Source organism: Rhipicephalus microplus, chromosome X (genome assembly GCF_043290135.1).
Source record: "Rhipicephalus microplus isolate Deutch F79 chromosome X, USDA_Rmic, whole genome shotgun sequence".
NCBI lineage: Eukaryota > Metazoa > Arthropoda > Arachnida > Ixodida > Ixodidae > Rhipicephalus > Rhipicephalus microplus.
In genome coordinates this window covers 134,577,810-134,597,226 of record NC_134710.1, presented here as the reverse complement: position 1 = coordinate 134,597,226, position 19,417 = coordinate 134,577,810, and the positions used below count along the sequence as shown (strand labels likewise).

Below are 19,417 nucleotides of genomic sequence, written 5' to 3'. Positions count from 1 at the left end.
TTCCAGATGCTCGTCGCTAGGAATCCACAGACCGTCACCGATGTTGTCCACCTCTGTCAGGAGTATGACGAGTTGCGTAAGCAGCGTGTCTCGACGCGCAGGGCCGCTGAAGATACGGCTGAAGTTTCCGCCCTCGTGCACGACGTCACTGCTGATCACACTGTCTTACTGCCCCACATCAAACAATTCAATCGTGAAGAAGTTGCGCGTCAGCTTTCTCTTGTGGCCGAAGCATCCGCGCCAGTGACCTCGTTAGACCCACGCCTACGCCAGGTCATTGAGACACAGGTCACGCAGGCACTGCCTCTATCGCCATCTGTCCCTACGCCGCTGACCTACGCTGCCGTCGTTGCTAGACCCCCAGCCCCACCTGTCTCTCGTGCATACCGGGGCACCGGGTCCTCCTACCCTACGACGCTGCCTATATACACGGCACCCCATCTCATTTCGCCCCCTGCACCTTCTGTCGTTAACCCATGGCGCACCTTGGATAATCGACCCATCTGTTTTGCATGCGGTTTCGTGGGACATATAGCACGCTACTGTCGCCGTCGCAGCTTCCAGCCTCCAGATCATGGGAATTCTGCAAATTACCAGGCTGCCCAGAATCCCCAGCGACCATCTTCTCCTATCACCGACTCATTGTCCCCACGACGCCCTGTCGATTCTCGCCGGTCATTACCACACCGTCGCCGATCTGTCTCCCCGGTGCTTCGGCGCACGAGCCCCGCTCGAGAGGAAAACTGACAGCCACAGTTCCGGAGGCAAGAACTGCGTTGTCGTCGAACTTTCCAAGACCTCCTCTTTGTCCGACCAACGAAATTTGTGTGCTAGTAGAAGGTGTTGCTGTGCGTGCACTTGTCGACACAGGCGCTGTCGTTTCTGTAATTAGTGAAAAACTGTGTCGCGATTTGAGAAAAGCTACAACGCCGCTTACGAATCTTGCTCTGCGTACAGCCACCTCCCATTTCATCACGCCGACAGCTCAGTGCACAGCACGCGTTCTTATTCAAGATGTTTGGTACGCCATCAACTTTGTTGTTCTCCCACGTTCATCTTACGACGTCATACTAGGATGGAATTTCCTTTCTACCCATCAGGCCCTCGTCGACTGCGCTCGTGCTGAACTCACGTTGACAAATCCGTGCCTTGATATCGACCACCACCGTCCCTCGAAAGTGTTTGCCGCAGCTGACGTCCGCATCGCACCGTTGTCCGCCGTCCTAGTGCCTGTGTTTTCCCCTGCTGCCACTTACTCGACGCTCCTGTTCCAACCAACTATAGCTAGTGTGCAACACCGAACCATCGTCCTCCCGTTTGCCGTCATCAACTTTTCCAATGGTTCAGCGGTACTTTATGGGTGCAACGTTTCTGCTTGTCCGTACATCCTGCTACGCGGCGAGTGTCTGCGAAGCCTCGAGACCTTAAATTGTATTTTCGAAGACCCGATATATCCAGACAAGCCATTTTTACCGACTTGTGCCATTACACCCGCAACTGACGCAAAGAACCTATGGATGTATTCCGCAAGTCCATTGATTGCAACCTCACGCCTGGGCAGCGGGGACAGCTGATCAAGCTCCTCCAGCGTTTTCGAGCCTCGTTTGACCACAATCAGCCTTCCTTAGGTCGAGCGTCATCTGTTGTTCACCGTATTGATACCGGTCAGGAGACGCCATTATGGCAGCGTCCATATCGTGTGTCAAATACCGAACGCCGTGCCATCAATGAACAGGTTGACGACATGCTAACACGTGGCATAATCGAACCGTCAAGCAGTCCCTGGGCCTCTCCAGTTGTATTGGTGAAAAAGAAGGACGGATCCATCAGGTTTTGCGTGGAATACCGACGTCTCAATCGAATCACGCGCAAGGACGTCTATCCGCTGCCACGCATTGACGATGCCTTGGACTGCCTACAGGGAGCCGAATTTTTCTCTTCTTTAGATCTGCGCTCTGGATACTGGCAGGTACCCATGGCAGAGGCCGATCACGAAAAAACAGATTTCATCACGCCCGACGGGCTTTACGAATTCACAGTCATGCCCTTCGGCCTCTGCAACGCGCCAGCTATTTTCGAGCGAATGATGGACTTTATCATTCGAGGCCTCAAATGGAACGTTTGCCTTTGTTATTTAGATGACATTGTCGTCTTTTCAACTGATTTTGCAACCAATTTAACCCGCCTCGAGAAAGTCATCGCGTGTATTTCTGCCGCGGGGCTGCAACTGAATCTGAAGAAGTGCCATTTCGCCGCTCGAAAGCTTACGATCCTTGGCCACGTGGTTTCAAAAGACTGCATTCTTCCTGACCCTGCCAAACTTACAGCCGTTTCAGCGTTTCCCAAACCGACCACCATGAAAGAGCTCCGAAGCTTCATAGGCCTTTGCTCTTACTTCCGGCGCTTCGTCCGCAATTTCGTGACGGTCATCGCTCCTTTGACCAAGCTCCTCGCCGGCTCTAGAGACCTTTCAGCCTGGTCTGCCACCTGTGATGATTCTTTCAATGAACTGCGCCGCCTCCTCACGTCGCCGCCTATTCTGCAACACTACGACCCATCGGCACCCACAGAGATCCACACCGACGCTAGTGGTGTCGGGCTAGGCGCTATTCTTGCACAGCAGAAAGACGACTTCCAAGAGTACGTGGTTGCCTACGCAAGCCCAACTCTTAGCAAAGCCGAAATCAACTATTCCGTCACTGAAAAGGAATGCCTCGCCATTATTTGGGCGATAGAGAAATTTTGACCTTACGTGTACGGGAGCCCTTTTGACGTCGTGACTGACCACCACGCCCTCTGCTGGTTGTCGTCACTGAAGGATCCAAGCGGTCGCCTCGCCCGATGGGCATTACGCCTCCAAGAATATAATATTCGCGTGGTCTATCGCTCCGGCCGGAAACATTCGGACGCAGACGCCCTATCCCGTTCGCCCCTACCACCTGACCCGGACTGCTGCGAAAGTCTGACCTGTAATGCCACTGCCGTCACCATCGCAGACATGCCATCTGAGCAACGCAAGGACCCTTGGGTTGCTTCGATTCTAGACATCCTGGCTGGGCGGACGGCTTCCCCCGTTCTCGCACGTTACGTCGGCAAGTCGAGCACTTCACCATTCGCGACGACGTGCTGTACCGACGCAACTACGCACCCGGTGGACGTCAGTGGCTACTCGTGATTCCACGTCATCTGCGATCCGAAATTTGTACCCCGTTTCATGACGACCCCCAATGTGGCCACGCAAGTTTCCTGAAGACTTATTCTCGCATACGTCTCCGATATTACTGGCGTGGCATGTACCGTTTTATACGACAATACGTTCGGGCCTGCTCGACGTGCCAGAGACGAAAAACTCCCCCTTATCACGCCAGCGGTACCTTGTTACCCTTACCATGCCCATCCTGACCATTCGACTGCGTCGGCATCGATATCTATGGTCCCCTTCTCAACACTGCTGACGGTAACCGCTGGATCATAGTTGCTGTCGACCATCTCACGCAGTATGCCGAAACTTCATCCCTTCCCTCGTCTACAGCAAAAAACGTTGCGACTTTCGTTTTTCACAACATCGTATTACGTCATGGAGCACCTCGGCAGTTACTGAGCGATCGTGGTCGCGTATTTTTGTCAGACGTCATCACAGCATTGCTGCGTGAGTGCCACGTCGTTCACCGCACAACAAGCGCCTATCATCCCCAGACCAACGGAATGACAGAGCGCTTCAACCGCACCCTTGGTGACATGCTGTCTATGTATATCTCGTCAGACCACTCCAATTGGATACCGAGTGCTCCCGTTTATCACGTTCGTCTACAATACCGCCATTCAAAGCACTACTCGGTTCTCTCCTTTTTTCCTCCTTTACGGACGCGAACCTTCTTGCACTATGGACACCATTCTTTCGTACAAACCTGACTCCTCAGAGTCCACGACTTTGTCTCAAGCCGCTACATACGCTGAAGAATGCCGCCAACTGGCAAGATCATTCACAACCCAAGACCAAGGACGCGAAAAGCACCACCATGACGCATCGAATAACACTACTTCCTACGATCCAGGTTCACTCGTCTGGCTGCATGTCCCTTCTGCTACACCTGGCCTTTCTACCAAGTTGGTCCCCAAGTATCACGGCCCATATCGTGTGCTAACAAAAAACGCCACCAGTGAATTACCTCATTGAGCCACTGGAACCATCTTCTGACCAACGTCCTCGTGGCCAGGAAATTGTCCACGTCTCGAGACTTAAGCCCTGCTACGACCCTGCCGTGTTTACTTGTCCATAGGTCGCCAGGATGGCTCCTTAATTCGCAGGGAGTAATTGTAATGAATCTGAATAACGGATGCTCTGCTGGTAATGAAAAAGACGATGATGATCGGTGGCTGTAGTAGTAGCTCGCGCACGCCGCTCACCATTAGCCAGACCTGCCTGATAAAGCACATTTTACCAAGCTGCGTCTGAACCTTTCTCGACGTACAACACCTCTATTTATATATATATATATATATATATATATATATATATATATATATATATATATATATATATATATATATATATATATATATATGTATATATATATATATATATATATATATATATATATATATATATATATGGGTGCGGCGATGGCATAGTGGTTAGAGCATCCGCCTCGCATGCAAGAGGTCCGTGGTTAAAATCCCGGTGCCTCGCAGTTTCCAACCGGAAAAAAAATCCGCGTGTTGATGGAACTGCATTAAGAGGCCTGAGGTGCGGCCTCACCGGTAACCACCGCCGGGAACGCACTCCCTCACCAGAGAAGGATTGGCCACCCTGGTGCAGTATCTGGCCACTACCTCCCACATACATATGTCAAATAACTCACGGCCCTCAGTCCCCAGCAGCTGCGAAGCAACTGACCACGGCGGCGGTCAGATCTGCAACGCAGCAGAGGGTGCTGAGAATCTCTGAATTCGGACAGGCCGCCATTGGAACCTGAACTTCGCAACGTTTAACGCTAGAACATTATCTAGTGAGGGAAGTCTAGCTGTACTATTTGAGGAGCTAGAGGGTGTTAAATGGGATATAATAGGGCTCAGTGAGGTTAGGAGGACAGATGAGGCCTATACGGTGCTACATAATGGGCACGTCTTTTGCTATCGGGGCTTGGCTGACAGAAGAGAACTGGGAGTGGGGTTCCTAATTCACAGAAACATAGCTGGCAACATAGAGGAATACTATAGCAATAATGAAAGAGTGGTAGGTATTGTAATTAAACTGAATAAAAGATACAAGATGAAGGTAGTACAGGCTTACGCGCCTACATCCAGCCATGATGACGCTTCAGTTGAAAGCTTCTATTAAGACGTGGAATCGGCAATGAGTAAGGTAAAAACACAGTATGCTATAGTGATGGGCGACTTTAATGCAAAGGTAGGGAAGAAGCAGGCTGGAGACCAGGCAGTAGGAGATTATGGCATCGGCACTAGAAACGCCAGAGGAGAGCTACTAGTAGAATTCGCAGAACGCAATAATTTGCGGATTTTGAATACTTTCTATCGAAAACGAGAAAACCGCAAGTGGACATGGAGGAGCCCTAATGGCGAAAATAAGAACGAAATAGACTTTATACTGACTGCACACCCAGGAATCGTGCAGGATGTGGAAACGGTTGGCAAGGTACGATGCAGTGACCATAGAATGGCACGGTCTCGAATTCGCCTAGACTTGAAGAAGGAACGACAGAAACTGATACGAAAGAAGCCAATCAATGAGCTATCACTGAGAGGGAAAGTACAGGAATTCAGAGTGTCACTGCAGAACAGGTACTCGGCTCTTAGTGAGGAAACCAACCTTAGAGTGGATACAATGAATGATAATCTGACGAGTATCATTATGGAGTGTGCAGTGGAAGTTGGAGGCAGGGTAGTTAGACCGGACACTGGCAAGCTTTCCCAGGAAACGAAGAACCTAATTAAGAAGTGTCAAATCATGAAAGTGTCAAGTACAACAGACAAAATAGAACTGGCAGAGCTTTCGAAGTTGATTAATAGACGTAAAGTATGCGATGTAAGAAGGTATAACATGGAGAGAATTGAACACGCTCTGAAAAACGGAGGAAGTGTCAAAGCATTGAAGAGGAAACTTGGGATAGGCCAAAGTCGGATGTATGCACTAAGGGACAAAGAAGGCAAAATAACTACCAATATGGATAGGATAGTTAAACTAGCGGAGGAGTTTTACAGAGATCTGTACAGTAGCCGAGACAACCACGACCTTAATACTATAAGAACTAGCAGTAACCCAGATGACACCCCACCAGTAATGATAGAAGAAGTCAGAAAAGCTTTGGAGAGCATGCAAAGAGGCAAAGCTGCTGGTGAGGATCAGGTAACATCAGATCTGCTGAAAGATGGAGGACAGATTGTGTTAGAAAAACTAGCCACACTGTTTACGAGGTGTCTCCTGACGGGAAGGGTACCAGAGTCTTGGAAGAACGCTAACATCATCTTAATACATAAAAAAGGAGATGACAAGAACTTGAAGAATTACAGGCCGATCAGCTTGCTCTCTGCAGTATACAAGCTATATACAAAGGTAATTGCTAACAGAGTAAAGAAAACATTACAATTCAATCAACCAAAGGAACAAGCAGGATTTCGAACAGGCTACTCAACAATTGACCACATTCATACTATCAATCAGGTAATAGAGAAATGCTCAGAGTATAACCAACCACTATACATAGCCTTCATAGATTACGAGAAGGCGTTTGATTCAGTAGAAATATCAGCCGTCATGCAGACACTGCGGAATCAGGGCGTAGATGAAGTATATATAAACATTCTGGAAGAAATCTACAGGCGATCAACTGCTACCATAGTGCTTCATAAAGAAAGCAACAGAATAGCAATCAAGAAGGGTGTAAGGCAGGGGGACACAATCTCCCCAATGCTATTTACCGCGTGCTTACAGGAGGTTTTCAGAAGCCTAGAATGGGAACAGTTAGGGATAAGAGTTAAGGGAGAATACCTTAGTAACCTGCGCTTCGCCGATGACATTGCATTGCTGAGTAACTCAGGGGACGAATTGCAACTCATGATTACGGAGTTAGACAAGGAGAGCAGAAAGGTGGGTCTTAAAATTAATCTGCAGAAAACGAAAGTAATCTACAACAACCTCGGAAAGGAGCAGCGCTTCGAGATAGGTAATAGTGCACTTGAAGTTGTAAAAGACTATGTCTACTTAGGGCAGGTAATAACCGCAGAGCCTAACTACGAGATTGAAGTAACTAGAAGAATAAGAATGGGGTGGAGTACATTCGGCAAGCACTCTCAAATTATGACAGGTAGATTGCCACTATCCCTCAAGAGGAAGGTATATAACAGCTGTATCTTGCCGGTACATAGCTACGGAGCAGAAACCTGGAGACTTACAAAGAGAGTTCAGCTTAAATTGAGTACGACGCAGCGAGCAATGGAAAGAAAAATGGTAGGTGTAACCTTAAGAGACAAGAAGAGAGCAGAGTGGATTAGGGGACAAACGGGGGTCAAGGATATCATAGTTGAAATAAAGAAGAGGAAATGGACATGGGCCGGGCATGTAGCGCGTAGACAGGATAACCGCTGGTCATTAAGGGTAACTAACTGGATTCCCCAGAGAAGGGAAACGGGTTAGGGGGAGACAGAAGGTTAGGTGGGCAGACGAGATTAAGAAGTTTGCGGGTATAAATTGGCAGCAGCAATCACAGGACCGGGTTAACTGGCGGAACATGGGAGAGGCCTTTGTCCTGCAGTGGACGTAGTCAGGCTGAGGATATATATATATATATATATATATATATATATATATATATATATATATATATATATATATATAACATACATGGACAGAAGGTGTGGTCCCCAAATCTCCGTATATCACATCACATGGGCTACAGATATATCGATACGTAGTAACCTCTCATCAATGAATTTTATAACATGTTTTATGGGGTATATTGCTGCATATACAGTATTTCCCAGATATTCGCCTCTTGAAGACCTTCGTACGACAATGATGTGTCAATACCTAATTGATATAGCAAAAATTAGTGTCCGCAAATACATGACAAGGAATTCGAGTCTCGAGAAACTGAGGCGGCAAAGGTCCCCTCAGATCAAATCGGTGGCTTCGCACACAATGGGATCACCCGTATTGTCATTTTTTTTCGTGAACACACTTTTACATACGAGCGGTTCAGCTGGGCCAGAGGGTGATACAAGCTCGCGTTTTCGAAAATGGTAATTCCGATACGTTCACAACGCTTGAAAAGTTCGCAGTGGTGTAGTCGTGACAGTGCTCGGGTGCTGACCCGAAGGTCACGGGTTCTATCCCGACTATAATAATACACGTGGTTTAACGCCTCAAAACCACGGTATGATTACGAGAGACGCTGTAGGGCAGGGTTCCTGAAATTTCGACCGTGGTGCTCTTTGGCGTGCCCTGACATCGCGCAGTACACGGGCTTCTTCACCTCTATCGAAATGTGACCGCCGCAGTCGGGATTGAACCCGCAACCTTCCTCTCAACAGCCGAGCACAGTCGGACTTTATCTCTAGAAGTTATGCTCTAGAAGGCGTGCGATTTTCCGTGCGATGCGGCGTGCGGCGTCGCATGCGACGTTTCGGGACACACGAGGGCAAAGGAGCTATCAGCGGCTGGCTCCGCCCCCATGCGGTGCCTCGGCATGCAGGGTCAAACGACTTGGTATCCTCGTAATGAGGCTCAAAACAAACAACATTGCACAGCCACGCCTCGTTCTATAAAAGTAATTAATAAATCGCATTCGTGAACGAGAAGCACGTCGTAACCACGGCAACAGCTGATTATTCACGACTCCAACAGGTAGGCCTAGCATCGCGGGCGCCGGCCGTCACCTACGCCGTTCACACGCGAGATCGTCATCGAGCGCTTGTTCTTGACAACGCTATCAAGCATTGCGCTCGGATGTAATGTGTTAGCATACATTACTACTTTATCGATGCCATCGATGTGAAGAGCAAAGGTGGAAGCGAAGCGAGCCAGCGCAGACACACCGGTAGCTGTGTTTACTTGCGAAATGACCTTGCAGCGCTGCTCACGATCTCCGATCTCGCTAGCGGTTTCAAAACGGGCGTTGTCGTGCAGAAAAGGCACACTTCAAGCATCACTTTATTCAGTCCGGAATAATATCACGTCACCAGGGAAATGTACTCGATGTTTGTCACGCTGCCGCAGTCGGCGATGTCAGCAAATCCACACTCGCACCGCTCCATCGACTCGCCTGGAGCCTTGGACCACGGTTGATGGGAGCGGCGACAGGGAGATGGCGCCACTAGCATCGTGACGCCAATCGTATGCTCGCGCTGTGATTGGCTGCTGCCACGTGGCGGTGCGATGCTGCGACGAAAATATCTGGCCGGTTTGATGCTCGCCGCACCGGCTATGCGGCGGTGCGACGCGATGATACGTCACGAAACGTCACCACTCCGGAAGTCGCATCGTCGCACCGCACGCCGAATCGCAAAAAAAAAAAAAATCGCACGTCTGTCTCGCGCAGCGGTCGCACGACCATTTGCGACTGGCGACCAAAAAGCGACTGATGTTCACACCGGCAGAGGCTGCATGCGAGCGACCGGAAGTCGCGAAACTCGAGTCACGACGATAGTTATAGCGCGAGAACAAAACGACGACACGGAGACAAGAAGGTCCTTCTTGTCTCTGTGTCGTCATTTTGTTCTCGCGCTATAACTATCGTCATGCCATACCAACTAGCCCAAGCTGCCACACTTCGAGAGTCACGTCCGGATCTCGTTATCAGCAAGAATTCTGGAGACCGGCGCCGATAGCTGATCGCCGCCAGCTGAGTGAACGGAGCGAACCGAGCTGGATTCCGTTAGGGTACTAATTCCGTGCCGACCGGTTGTGCCCTCGCGATCTCCGGCGTCAGAGTAGCTCTGGCCGACTGGGCACCCTACGTCACCTCCTGACGCCGACGACCTTCGACGACAGTCTGACCAACTGGACTTGCTCTACGCCATCTACTGACGCCGACAAGAGCTCTCGCAAGTGGTGCCCCACGCTCGGACTCCTGTGACCGTGTTTCCATCTTTCCTATCTCTCCTATCCCCTCAGTTTGTTGTCGCTCCTTCTGGCTTACCACCTCACGTCTCTTCCTCTTTTCTACACCTTTACTCCTACCCATTTTATCCCTCCTCAACCCCATCCCTTGTGAGCTACTGTTGAGGTGTCGCTCACTGAAGCAAACACTTACGGGGCTCACTTTTCTCTTCCTTTCTCTCTTAAGAATCACTTTCTCGAGCAAGCCGAATTTCTTGTCTTCGTCCGTTCTCGCACAGCGTTAAAAAACAAAAAAACAAAAACAAAAATTGAGCATCGCTGATTGGTTCGAGCAGCTTTGCGACTGCAGTCGTGCTACCCTAGTCGTGCGACTAAAAAATCGGCCAGGAAGCGACTAGCCAAAGCAGTCGCTTTGCGACCGTTTGCGACTGTTTACGACCAGTCGCAAATGGTCGCGCGACTGCTGCTAGTCGCCGGTGTGCACCAGCCTTTACACCACAGCGGCGGGCTCAACCACGGCGGTCGTATTTTGATGGAAGCGGAATGCTAGAGGCGCTGGATGATGCCAGTGCACATCAAGGAACACATGTTGAAAACTTCGGAGCGCTTCACGATGGCGGGTCTCATAATAATATCGTGGTTTAAGCACGTAAAACCTGATATATTATTTTAATTACTGATCAAGAAATTTTGAAGCTGGTACAGGAACCATGATTAACTTTACCGTTACTATAGACACAGATGCAACTTATCAGAACTTGTTTTTTATTTTTTTTACAAGAGAGTAATTTGCCAATAGTTCAACAATACACGGCTCTATCAGATAAGTTCACCCATTCGTAATATCTCAATGACAAAGCAAAAATGCGCTACATCTATAGTCCCACCGTGACGCCTTTCAATCCAGAGCCTGTAGATTTTGTTTAGTTTTTTCAGTGTACATGACGTCGAAGACAAGGGCACGACCATGGGCTGAGAGCAGCCGTCGCCTGGCTGCGCGTGCCTTTTCAACCAAGCGCGTGCGCTGCGCGCTAGATTCTCCAACAAGAACGAAAGTAGATTATCTAACTTTATTTCAGTGTGGACGAGACATATAGACGAACATGATGTTTATTGTTTGTTTTTACGGCAGTTTATTGCAAATTGTAGTTATATATACACTTGAAATGGTCAAGTGACAACCGAGAAATCATCTACTGCAAAAGCTGCTAAGACGAATGAGCTGTTTGTATGAGTGCAGGGAGGATGCGAGCTTCGATCCACGAAGCAGAGGCTCTCTTAAAATGCATCGAAGACCAGCATTCGCAAGCGACGTAACTGAGGCGATCGGCTCGCCGAACCACACCGACTGCCGGGCTCCCCAAGACATTCATCTCCTTCGTGAGTGCATCTGTCGTTGCTGCAATATGGTCCCTAGGATACTGGCTGCCGCCTGCCAGGCACGAACACTTAAGCAGCTTAGCGAGGAGTTTGCATGCTTGGACACCCTACATCCACCCGGCTGCTAAGCAACACCGCCGCGCTGGCCTCACCGTCCTGCTCTTCTTCGATATCGCAATGTAGAACTCCGCTTTTCCAACGCCCTTTTGCTGCTCTCTTTCACTACTGCTCTCTTTCACTTCTTTTCCCCTTCCCCAGTGTATTACAGTTGAGGTGTCCTCAACCGATAGACCGTTACAGTTCTCACCTTCACCTTTTCCTCTTTTAAATGCGAAGCATTTCTTAGCGAACTTCGGCGACATTGAGCGTATCTATCTATCTATCTATCTATCTATCTATCTATCTATCTATCTATCTATCTATCTATCTATCTATCTATCTATCTATCTATCTGTCTGTCTGTCTGTCTGTCTGTCCGTCCATCCGTCCGTCCGTCCGTCTGGTCATCCAGCCACCTCCGACATTTAGCTCTCCTGGCAGTTTCGATAATGGTATTGATACCAAAACTGGTATGGCATTACATGACTGTATGACGAGCATAAGTGACTAGTCATAACATGAAAATCATGACATGCATGTCATAAACGTGATGATTTACATTTCATGCTCTTGCGATGTTGCTGTTTTCGTTCACATGACATGTTGCAAAACTGATATGGTATGACACGGCTGCATGGCGAACACAAGTGACAGACCCTAACATGGAGATAATTACATACATGTCATGTAAGTCATGACTACACACCACGCTCATGGTGCGCTCACGGTCGTTTCGCTAGCTTTGCATATACCAAATTTGGTATTACTGGACGTGAATTGAGGACGAAGGTACGTGACTGGTGCAAACATGATAATCATAAGATGCGTGTCATGTAAGAACATGACTACTTGCCACACTCATGATACGCTCGTGGCCGTTTCGCAAGCATCACATATACAGAATTTGGTATTACGGGACGTGAATGAATGACGAAGGTCTGTGACTGGTACAAACATGATAATCATGACATGCGTGCCATGTAAGAACATGACAACATGCCACGCTCATGATGCGCTCGCAACCATCTCGCTAGCTTCACATATACCAAGTTTGGTATTACGTGACGCGAACGGACGACGAATGTAAATGACGCGTCCAAACATGATAATCATACGACATGAGTGTCATGTAAAACATGACTACATGGTACGCTCATAGCGTGCTTGCGGCGGTTTTGCTAGTTGCACATATACCAAATTCGGTATTAAGTACGTGACGTGAATGGACGACGAAAGTAAATGACACGTCCAAACATGATAATCATGTTAGGCGTGTCATGCAAAACATGACTACATGCTACGCTCATAGCGCGCACGTGGCCGTTTCGCTAGCTCAAGACATACAGAATTTGGTATCACGTGACGTGAATAGACTACGGAGGTAAATGACACGTCCAAAAATGATAATCATGACATGGAAGTCATGGATGGAATTTACGCCCACCTCGTAACGTTGTGGTGATTTTAAAGTGACATATCAACCTTCCTCATTCGTGCTTCACATCTAATCGATTCCCATTGTGCGTGGGATCTGCCAATTTCTTTTATTAACAATTTCTATCCCTCTCTGCCGTGCTTAGTTTATCTGAGAAGGCCTCCTTCTGGAATTTCAAGTTGTATCTGACTATCGCACGCTGCAGGAACGGTATGTATGACGTCGAGAATCTCGCTGCGACGAGTCTGCGCTAGCGTGTGAATACGAGGGCACCTCTGAGGACGATGGCCCGTGTGTGGGCCTCCATTTGTGTTTTCACCTGCTTTTGCGGCATGCTCCGAACAGTTACGTATATGCTGCAGACACATTCGTCGAAGCATGATTTACGTCTTGCGGTTGTTTGTCTGCCATGCTTACATCTCGTAAGACGATCGTTCAATGAAATGGTAGTGCAACATATAGGATTGAACAGCAGGAGCACATGAAACACGAGAGCCAGTGTCTCAGTTGCTTTCGTCGACGCTGTATACTAGCTCACCCCCTCCCCCTCCCCAAGCATGCTCGACATTTGATTATTAAAACAAACAGAAGTAAAAACGCGTGTAGGTAAATGCTTCTTCAAACGTTTCACCATGCACAGTCAATTATCAGGGCCCGATAGCCGACCAACAAACACGACGAACGTACTAATAATCTATGTTATACGCCCCATTGCAATGGGATACAAGGACCAGCTAGCAGCAGAAGAAGAGGAATCTTTACGGTATCCCCCAGAAACAAGGTGCTCACCGGGAAGGGCACTCGACACAGACGTCGCGGGCGTTATGAGCCCCAGGTACTCCTTCAGGCTGTTTCCGGTCGCCTTGAAGATGACCAGTATGCCTATGACGAGCGCCACCAGGCTCAGCAACAGCAGGAAAGCGCCAGTATCACTGGTCAGATAGTCAGGCCTCGCGTCGCTCTGTGCCTGCATGGTCCGCAGAGAAACACCACAAACACACAAACACGTCATTCAAAACAAGGGCAGTACCCATTCGCAGGCGTGGAGCGGCTCTCATGGTTGTACGGTGAGCGTCCCGAGCATGCACTGGGCCCGCATTAGCCAATGCACCACGCCGTACTTGTCAGTGCGCTCTCAGATGTTTGAAACAAAACTTTCGTGTCTGTGCCAAGCGAAAAGTGCTAAGTTAAAAGGGCCAATAAAAGGCCTACGCATGTGCTGGACTGCAGAAAGGCTAACTTCCGGGCTCCCGCATCAGTCCAATCTCTAAGCTGCATAGCTGCGCATTGTTGCCTCGTAACGTTCGTGTAATATATAGTCATGTAAATCCGAATTCATTTTGTTCACTTTGTCTTGCACTCATAAAGGGAGAATATGAGTTGAAGTGTAAGTAAATTTGAAGCTTACCCATTGATCCCATTCTTATATAGCTGTGAAAGAGGTCGCCATTTCTCTCGCTCTTCCGAAGCAGCGAAACGATGTTAAACTTAACACTGTTCTGCCTATCCCTCCCCCAGAGCCATCTAGCTGTGGTATCCATGATCCCCCTCAGGGTCACAGGGGTTCATCTATCTATCTACCTATCTATTCATCTATCTATCTATCTATCTATCTATCTATCTATCTATCTATCTATCTATCTATCTATCTATCTATCATACCTCACTTTGATTGCTGGCGGTACATTTCGGCATCTCTCTTTCTGCAATAATACTTGAAATGGGATATTTGTCGTTAACTTGTGTCCCTGCAGCCATGTCTCAATATAATTAATCAAGCACGCTCGTTATGCCACCCTCATACTGCCCAAGTGCTAATGACGACTGTCCTGCGTACGACGCGCTGCAGACCTCAGGAGGATGTTCGACCCAGGACACTGATTTCTGAGCTTTGGCCGAGGGCGTCAGCAGTGGCGTAGACTCCGGCGGCCAAATATCCGCCGATCCTTTGGTTGCTCCTTTGCGACCTGCGCAGAGGATGCCGACATGTTCCAGCGCCCCTTTCAAGAGCAGCTTAGCCCTATATAGACACAACAGCGACGAACCCTCGTGGCTCTTCAAGTAGCGCAGAAACTTGCGCCGACGCCTCCTGATCTGAGTAAGCGTGATTACTGCTCCCGGAGTCCTGCAAATGGCGCACGGACCCTTGGCATTCACGTAGCGCGCCAGCTCGTTCATCTGCTTCACGGTCTTCTGGCCAACGTCGACGAAGCGCTTGCGCTTCACGGTGGCCGGCCGGCTCGGTGCCGCATTGTTCTCGCGCGACATGCTGGTGGCAGCGTCACGAGCCATCATGTGTCCGTCTGAGTGGCCGCGCCGCGCCGTCGACCAATTCTGCGTCGGCCCCCAGGCGGACGACGAGCATGCGACGGAAGGGTCCACCGTGCTGTCGTTGGGGGCAGTGCCGACGATCGCTGACGACGCATTCTCGACTTCTTGTGGGCCAGAACCGCTTGCGTTGGGCGCGGACATGCGGCCCAAATTTTGTACCCGATTCGAGCCGGCGGGGAGCAATTTAGTAGATATGCGGCCTAATCATGTCTGGCTCCCTTTGGCAATGATGACGATGATTTTTCACGTTGGCACATACCCATAGCGGGACACATTCCAAGAAACCTAACGCTCACAGGACGGGGAATACTAGTAAAGGTGAAATTGAGCAGAAAGAGTGCGCTTACAATTTGCATAATTGTTTGCGTAGCAATGAATAAATGCATGGGATATGAGCAGCCAGAGCAAATAAAAAATCAAAATGGTGACAGAACATATATACTAATCGGTTTTGAGTAGGCCATCAAGCGGTAAACGCATAATGTCTTGAGCAAAGGCCGAAGAATAGACACAAGAAACAGTTGTTTTAAAGAAGAGCAGTGCACGTTGAAGAACACCGGGGGAAATTTCCAGAGCCCTCCGAAGCGGCCTGCCTCCCAATCATATCGTGGCTTTGGAACGCAATACCCAGATACTATACAAAGCAAGGGCATAAACTTTCCGATACGCGTGTACTATGGACTTCTCGCGAATCAGTCAGATAGCAGCTGCCTATGCCACACTTTAAGTCAAGTCTCATAGAGAAAGAGATACGCCACTCTCTCGAGGTGGCTGGCTGGTTGATAATCCTTATTAAACTGGCGCAACCCACCATCGCGGATTGGCATTGACGTCATTGTGTAATCTGAGTAGTGCGCTCCATCATCAACCCGAATACACCCACTGCAGGGCAAATGCCTCTCCCAAATGCCGCCATCAACCTTGTCCAGTGCATGCTGCATGCAGCAACGTTATACCCGCAAACTCTTGATCTCATCTGCCCACCTAACTTTCTGTTAACCCCTCGCACGTTTTCGTTCTGTTGGAATCCAGTCAGTTACCCTTAACGACCAGTGGCTACCCAGCCTGCGCGCTACATGCCCGGCCCATGTCCATTTCTTCTTCTTGATTTCAACTATGATATCCTTAACCCCGGTTTGTTCCCAAACCCACTCTGCTGTCTTCCTGTGCCTTAAGTTTACTCCTATCATTTTCCTTTCCATCACTCGCTGCGTCATCCTCAACTTAAGTTGAACCCTCTTTGTAACCTTCATGTTTCTGCTCCGTAGGAGTACCATAGATGCAGCTGTTACATGCCTTCATCTTGAGGGATAGTGGTAGACTCCCATTCATGATTTCGTGCTTGCCGAATGCATGCTCCTTCCCGATCCTTATTCGTCTAGTCATTTCACTCTCAAAGTTCAGCTCTGCGCTTACTACCTGTCCTAAGTAGCTTTAATACAAAGCGCTGTTCTCTGCCGAGATTATTGCACATTACTTTAGTTGTATGCATATTTTATTTTCAAAGCCACTTTTCTAGTTTCCTTGCCCAGTTCAGTATTCATTAGCTGTAATTCGTCCCCTAGGTTACTGATCAATGCAATGTCACCAGCGAATCGCAGGTTTCTAAGATACTCTCGATTAAGTCTTTTCCCTATCTCTTCCCAATCCAGGACCCTGAAAACCACCTGTAAACACGCGGTGTATAATATTGAAGAGATTGTACGTGTCTCGATCCCTGCCGTAAACACTTATTTATTTGGATTATGTGGATTTCTTCATGAAGCACTATATGGCAGCTGTGCACCCGCTGTAGATTTCCTTCAGTATGTTTATATAGGCTTCCTCGATACCCCGATTCTTCAGTGCTTGCATGATAAGAGATATCTTGATTTTCAACCGAATAAAATCCGAGCCAGCACAAAAGCGATACAAAACTATTACGAAGCCAATTAGAAACGAACGTCGTCTAACGGGTGCATAAAATACATTCATCCGACGGTAGCAGACGTTTATCTCCGCTAACATCTGGCCTGTAGAACCTCTGTTCTTCTGAGGAGATTTTCGACGACCACCGCAAGCTTGCCTTGAAAAGCAAGAATGTAAACTTTCTGCCCTCCGGTGTATATGTCCGTTTTCTTTATGCCCCTCTTTATTCGCCTTGTTTACCTTACTCATGCACCTAGTTTTTTTTTTTTGTCGTTTCCCTCTTCATAAATACGTGCTCTCTTTCTTGTACATAATCGGCGCAGGACAACGACTGACCACCGGTAGGTAATTTGCACTAAACTCTAAACGTTTGCTGTGTCTGACCATTCGTGTGCAGGGTCCTTGCATACATAGGAAATCCACCTTGAAATTCGATGGCACTACCCCTTCACCTCTCTTTTGCTTTGAAATAAATGTGTTCAACCAGTCAATCAAACAACGTTGTTTTTTTTGTTGTTGTTGTTTGGCGATAGGTGACATATGAGTCATGACACACTTATCACGGCTTGAAATCTCGTTTGCGCGAGTGCGCGGCGGGTATTTATTTCTAGACGATTTTAGAGCGTCCAGCCTCAGCTTCGGTTTCAGAGCTAAAAGCAGTTCCGGTGGCAAGCTCCGTCGGAGAGGCGGGCGCGTGGCGGTCGCGAGAACTGGTGCCAGTGCACTATTGGGGGGGAGTGATTTTAAATGAAAAGAAAAGAAAAGTGAGCCCCGTAACTGTCTCTCAGGGGGAGGACACCTCAACAGTAGCTCAGGAGGGGAAGGGGTAAAGAAGGGATTAAAAGGATAGGAATAAAAGGTAAAGAGATAGAGAGAGAGGAAGGAGAGAGCGAGGCGCAGGGACAGCGAACGACTGAAGTAAGGAGAATATAGGAAAGATGGACACGCGGTCGCAGGAGTCCGACGACGGGGCACCACTCGGCGAGAGCTCTTTTCGGCGTCAGGAGATGGCGTAGGGCGAGCCCAGTCGGCCAGAGCTGCGCTGTCGTCAGAGATCCCGAGGGCACAACCGGTCGGCACGAAATCCAGAGAGCGAGTGCCGCTGCAGTATTGCTTCCTCCAGAAAGCTTAAAGTAATGTTTTATTTAAACCTACTTGGCCCCCTCTCAGGTCCCTAGATAAAACAAGGAAACTTGTTTTATCTAGGGACGTTAGCTCCCTCCAGAGTGCCTCGAGCAGCGCGTGGGCATCAAGGTACCCTAGCTTCATCGGACTACAGTGATGGCTAGAAAGCGCGTGTTGTGATCGGTGGCGGCGACGTGCAAGCGATTACCGCGAATGGTGCACTGTATTGATGCGTCACTTCTTGGAGTGTTTTTGGCACTGCGAAGTTTCTTGTACGATAACGCGTTCGTCATGTATGAAGCGTAGCGAGGAGAAGCAGATTTATCTACAGTTAGTTATACGCCGACTTGCTTTGCACCGAGCTCAAACAGAGGCAACGGCAAGGACGACTCCGCTTCACGCAACTTCTTTGTTTACCTGTGTTTACTTACAACGCAGTCAGCGTTCAATCAGAGCGCAGTTTGTTTTTGCGCAACGAGGACCGCATGCGTGGAATTTCTCAGCCGTTTCATAACTCTGTACATAAGGCAGCTCCTGTCACATCCACGCAACTACAGTTATGTCATTAACATGGTTGAATTATTGAACATCGGTCGACTTCGCCACCATGGAGAGCCCTGAATATTCAAGTTCAAGTTCTTATTAGTACATAAAAATACACAACACTTGTTAGACCCTTAGCCACTGGCTAGTATGGGGTCTAATAAAATATACATTTAAAGGAACAGGTTGATGTTCAAACAAAGCCGCTGTTAATAGTACACTTCAGTCGTAACAAAAAAGAAAATGATGCAAAACATAAAAAGGAATCATATTGCCATTGCCCTAGGAGCACGCTCTGAGGACAATAGCAATGCCGCGCAACATGGCATGAATATGCATGAAATATATTATTTCTACTCGTTACATCAAATATAAATACAAAGTGGCACATAAGAAAGTCAAGTGCGATATACAATCAATATGTCATCACAGGAAATGTGCGTATACTAGTGTAACTGTAAATGTTTTTGAAGAAAGTACTTCTTTAGCGCACAGGAAAACCTTTTGCTTTCTTTTAT

General features: G+C 48.4%; 1 protein-coding gene across 1 annotated transcript in view; it reads right to left on the bottom strand.

Annotated features, from left to right (window-relative positions):
• The window catches only part of LOC119176506 (uncharacterized), a 140,086-nt gene extending 124,534 nt beyond the window's left edge, over positions 1-15,552 (bottom strand). The window contains exons 1-3 of the mRNA XM_075877781.1: positions 15,038-15,552; positions 14,844-14,959; positions 13,782-13,959 (exon numbers count right to left, since the gene is read on the bottom strand). Of these exons, the coding sequence (XP_075733896.1) occupies positions 13,782-13,959; positions 14,844-14,959; positions 15,038-15,464 (721 nt within the window). The 5' untranslated portion in view covers positions 15,465-15,552. The remainder of the gene's footprint in view (positions 1-13,781; positions 13,960-14,843; positions 14,960-15,037) is intronic.
• Between the last annotated feature and the right edge of the window lie 3,865 nt (positions 15,553-19,417).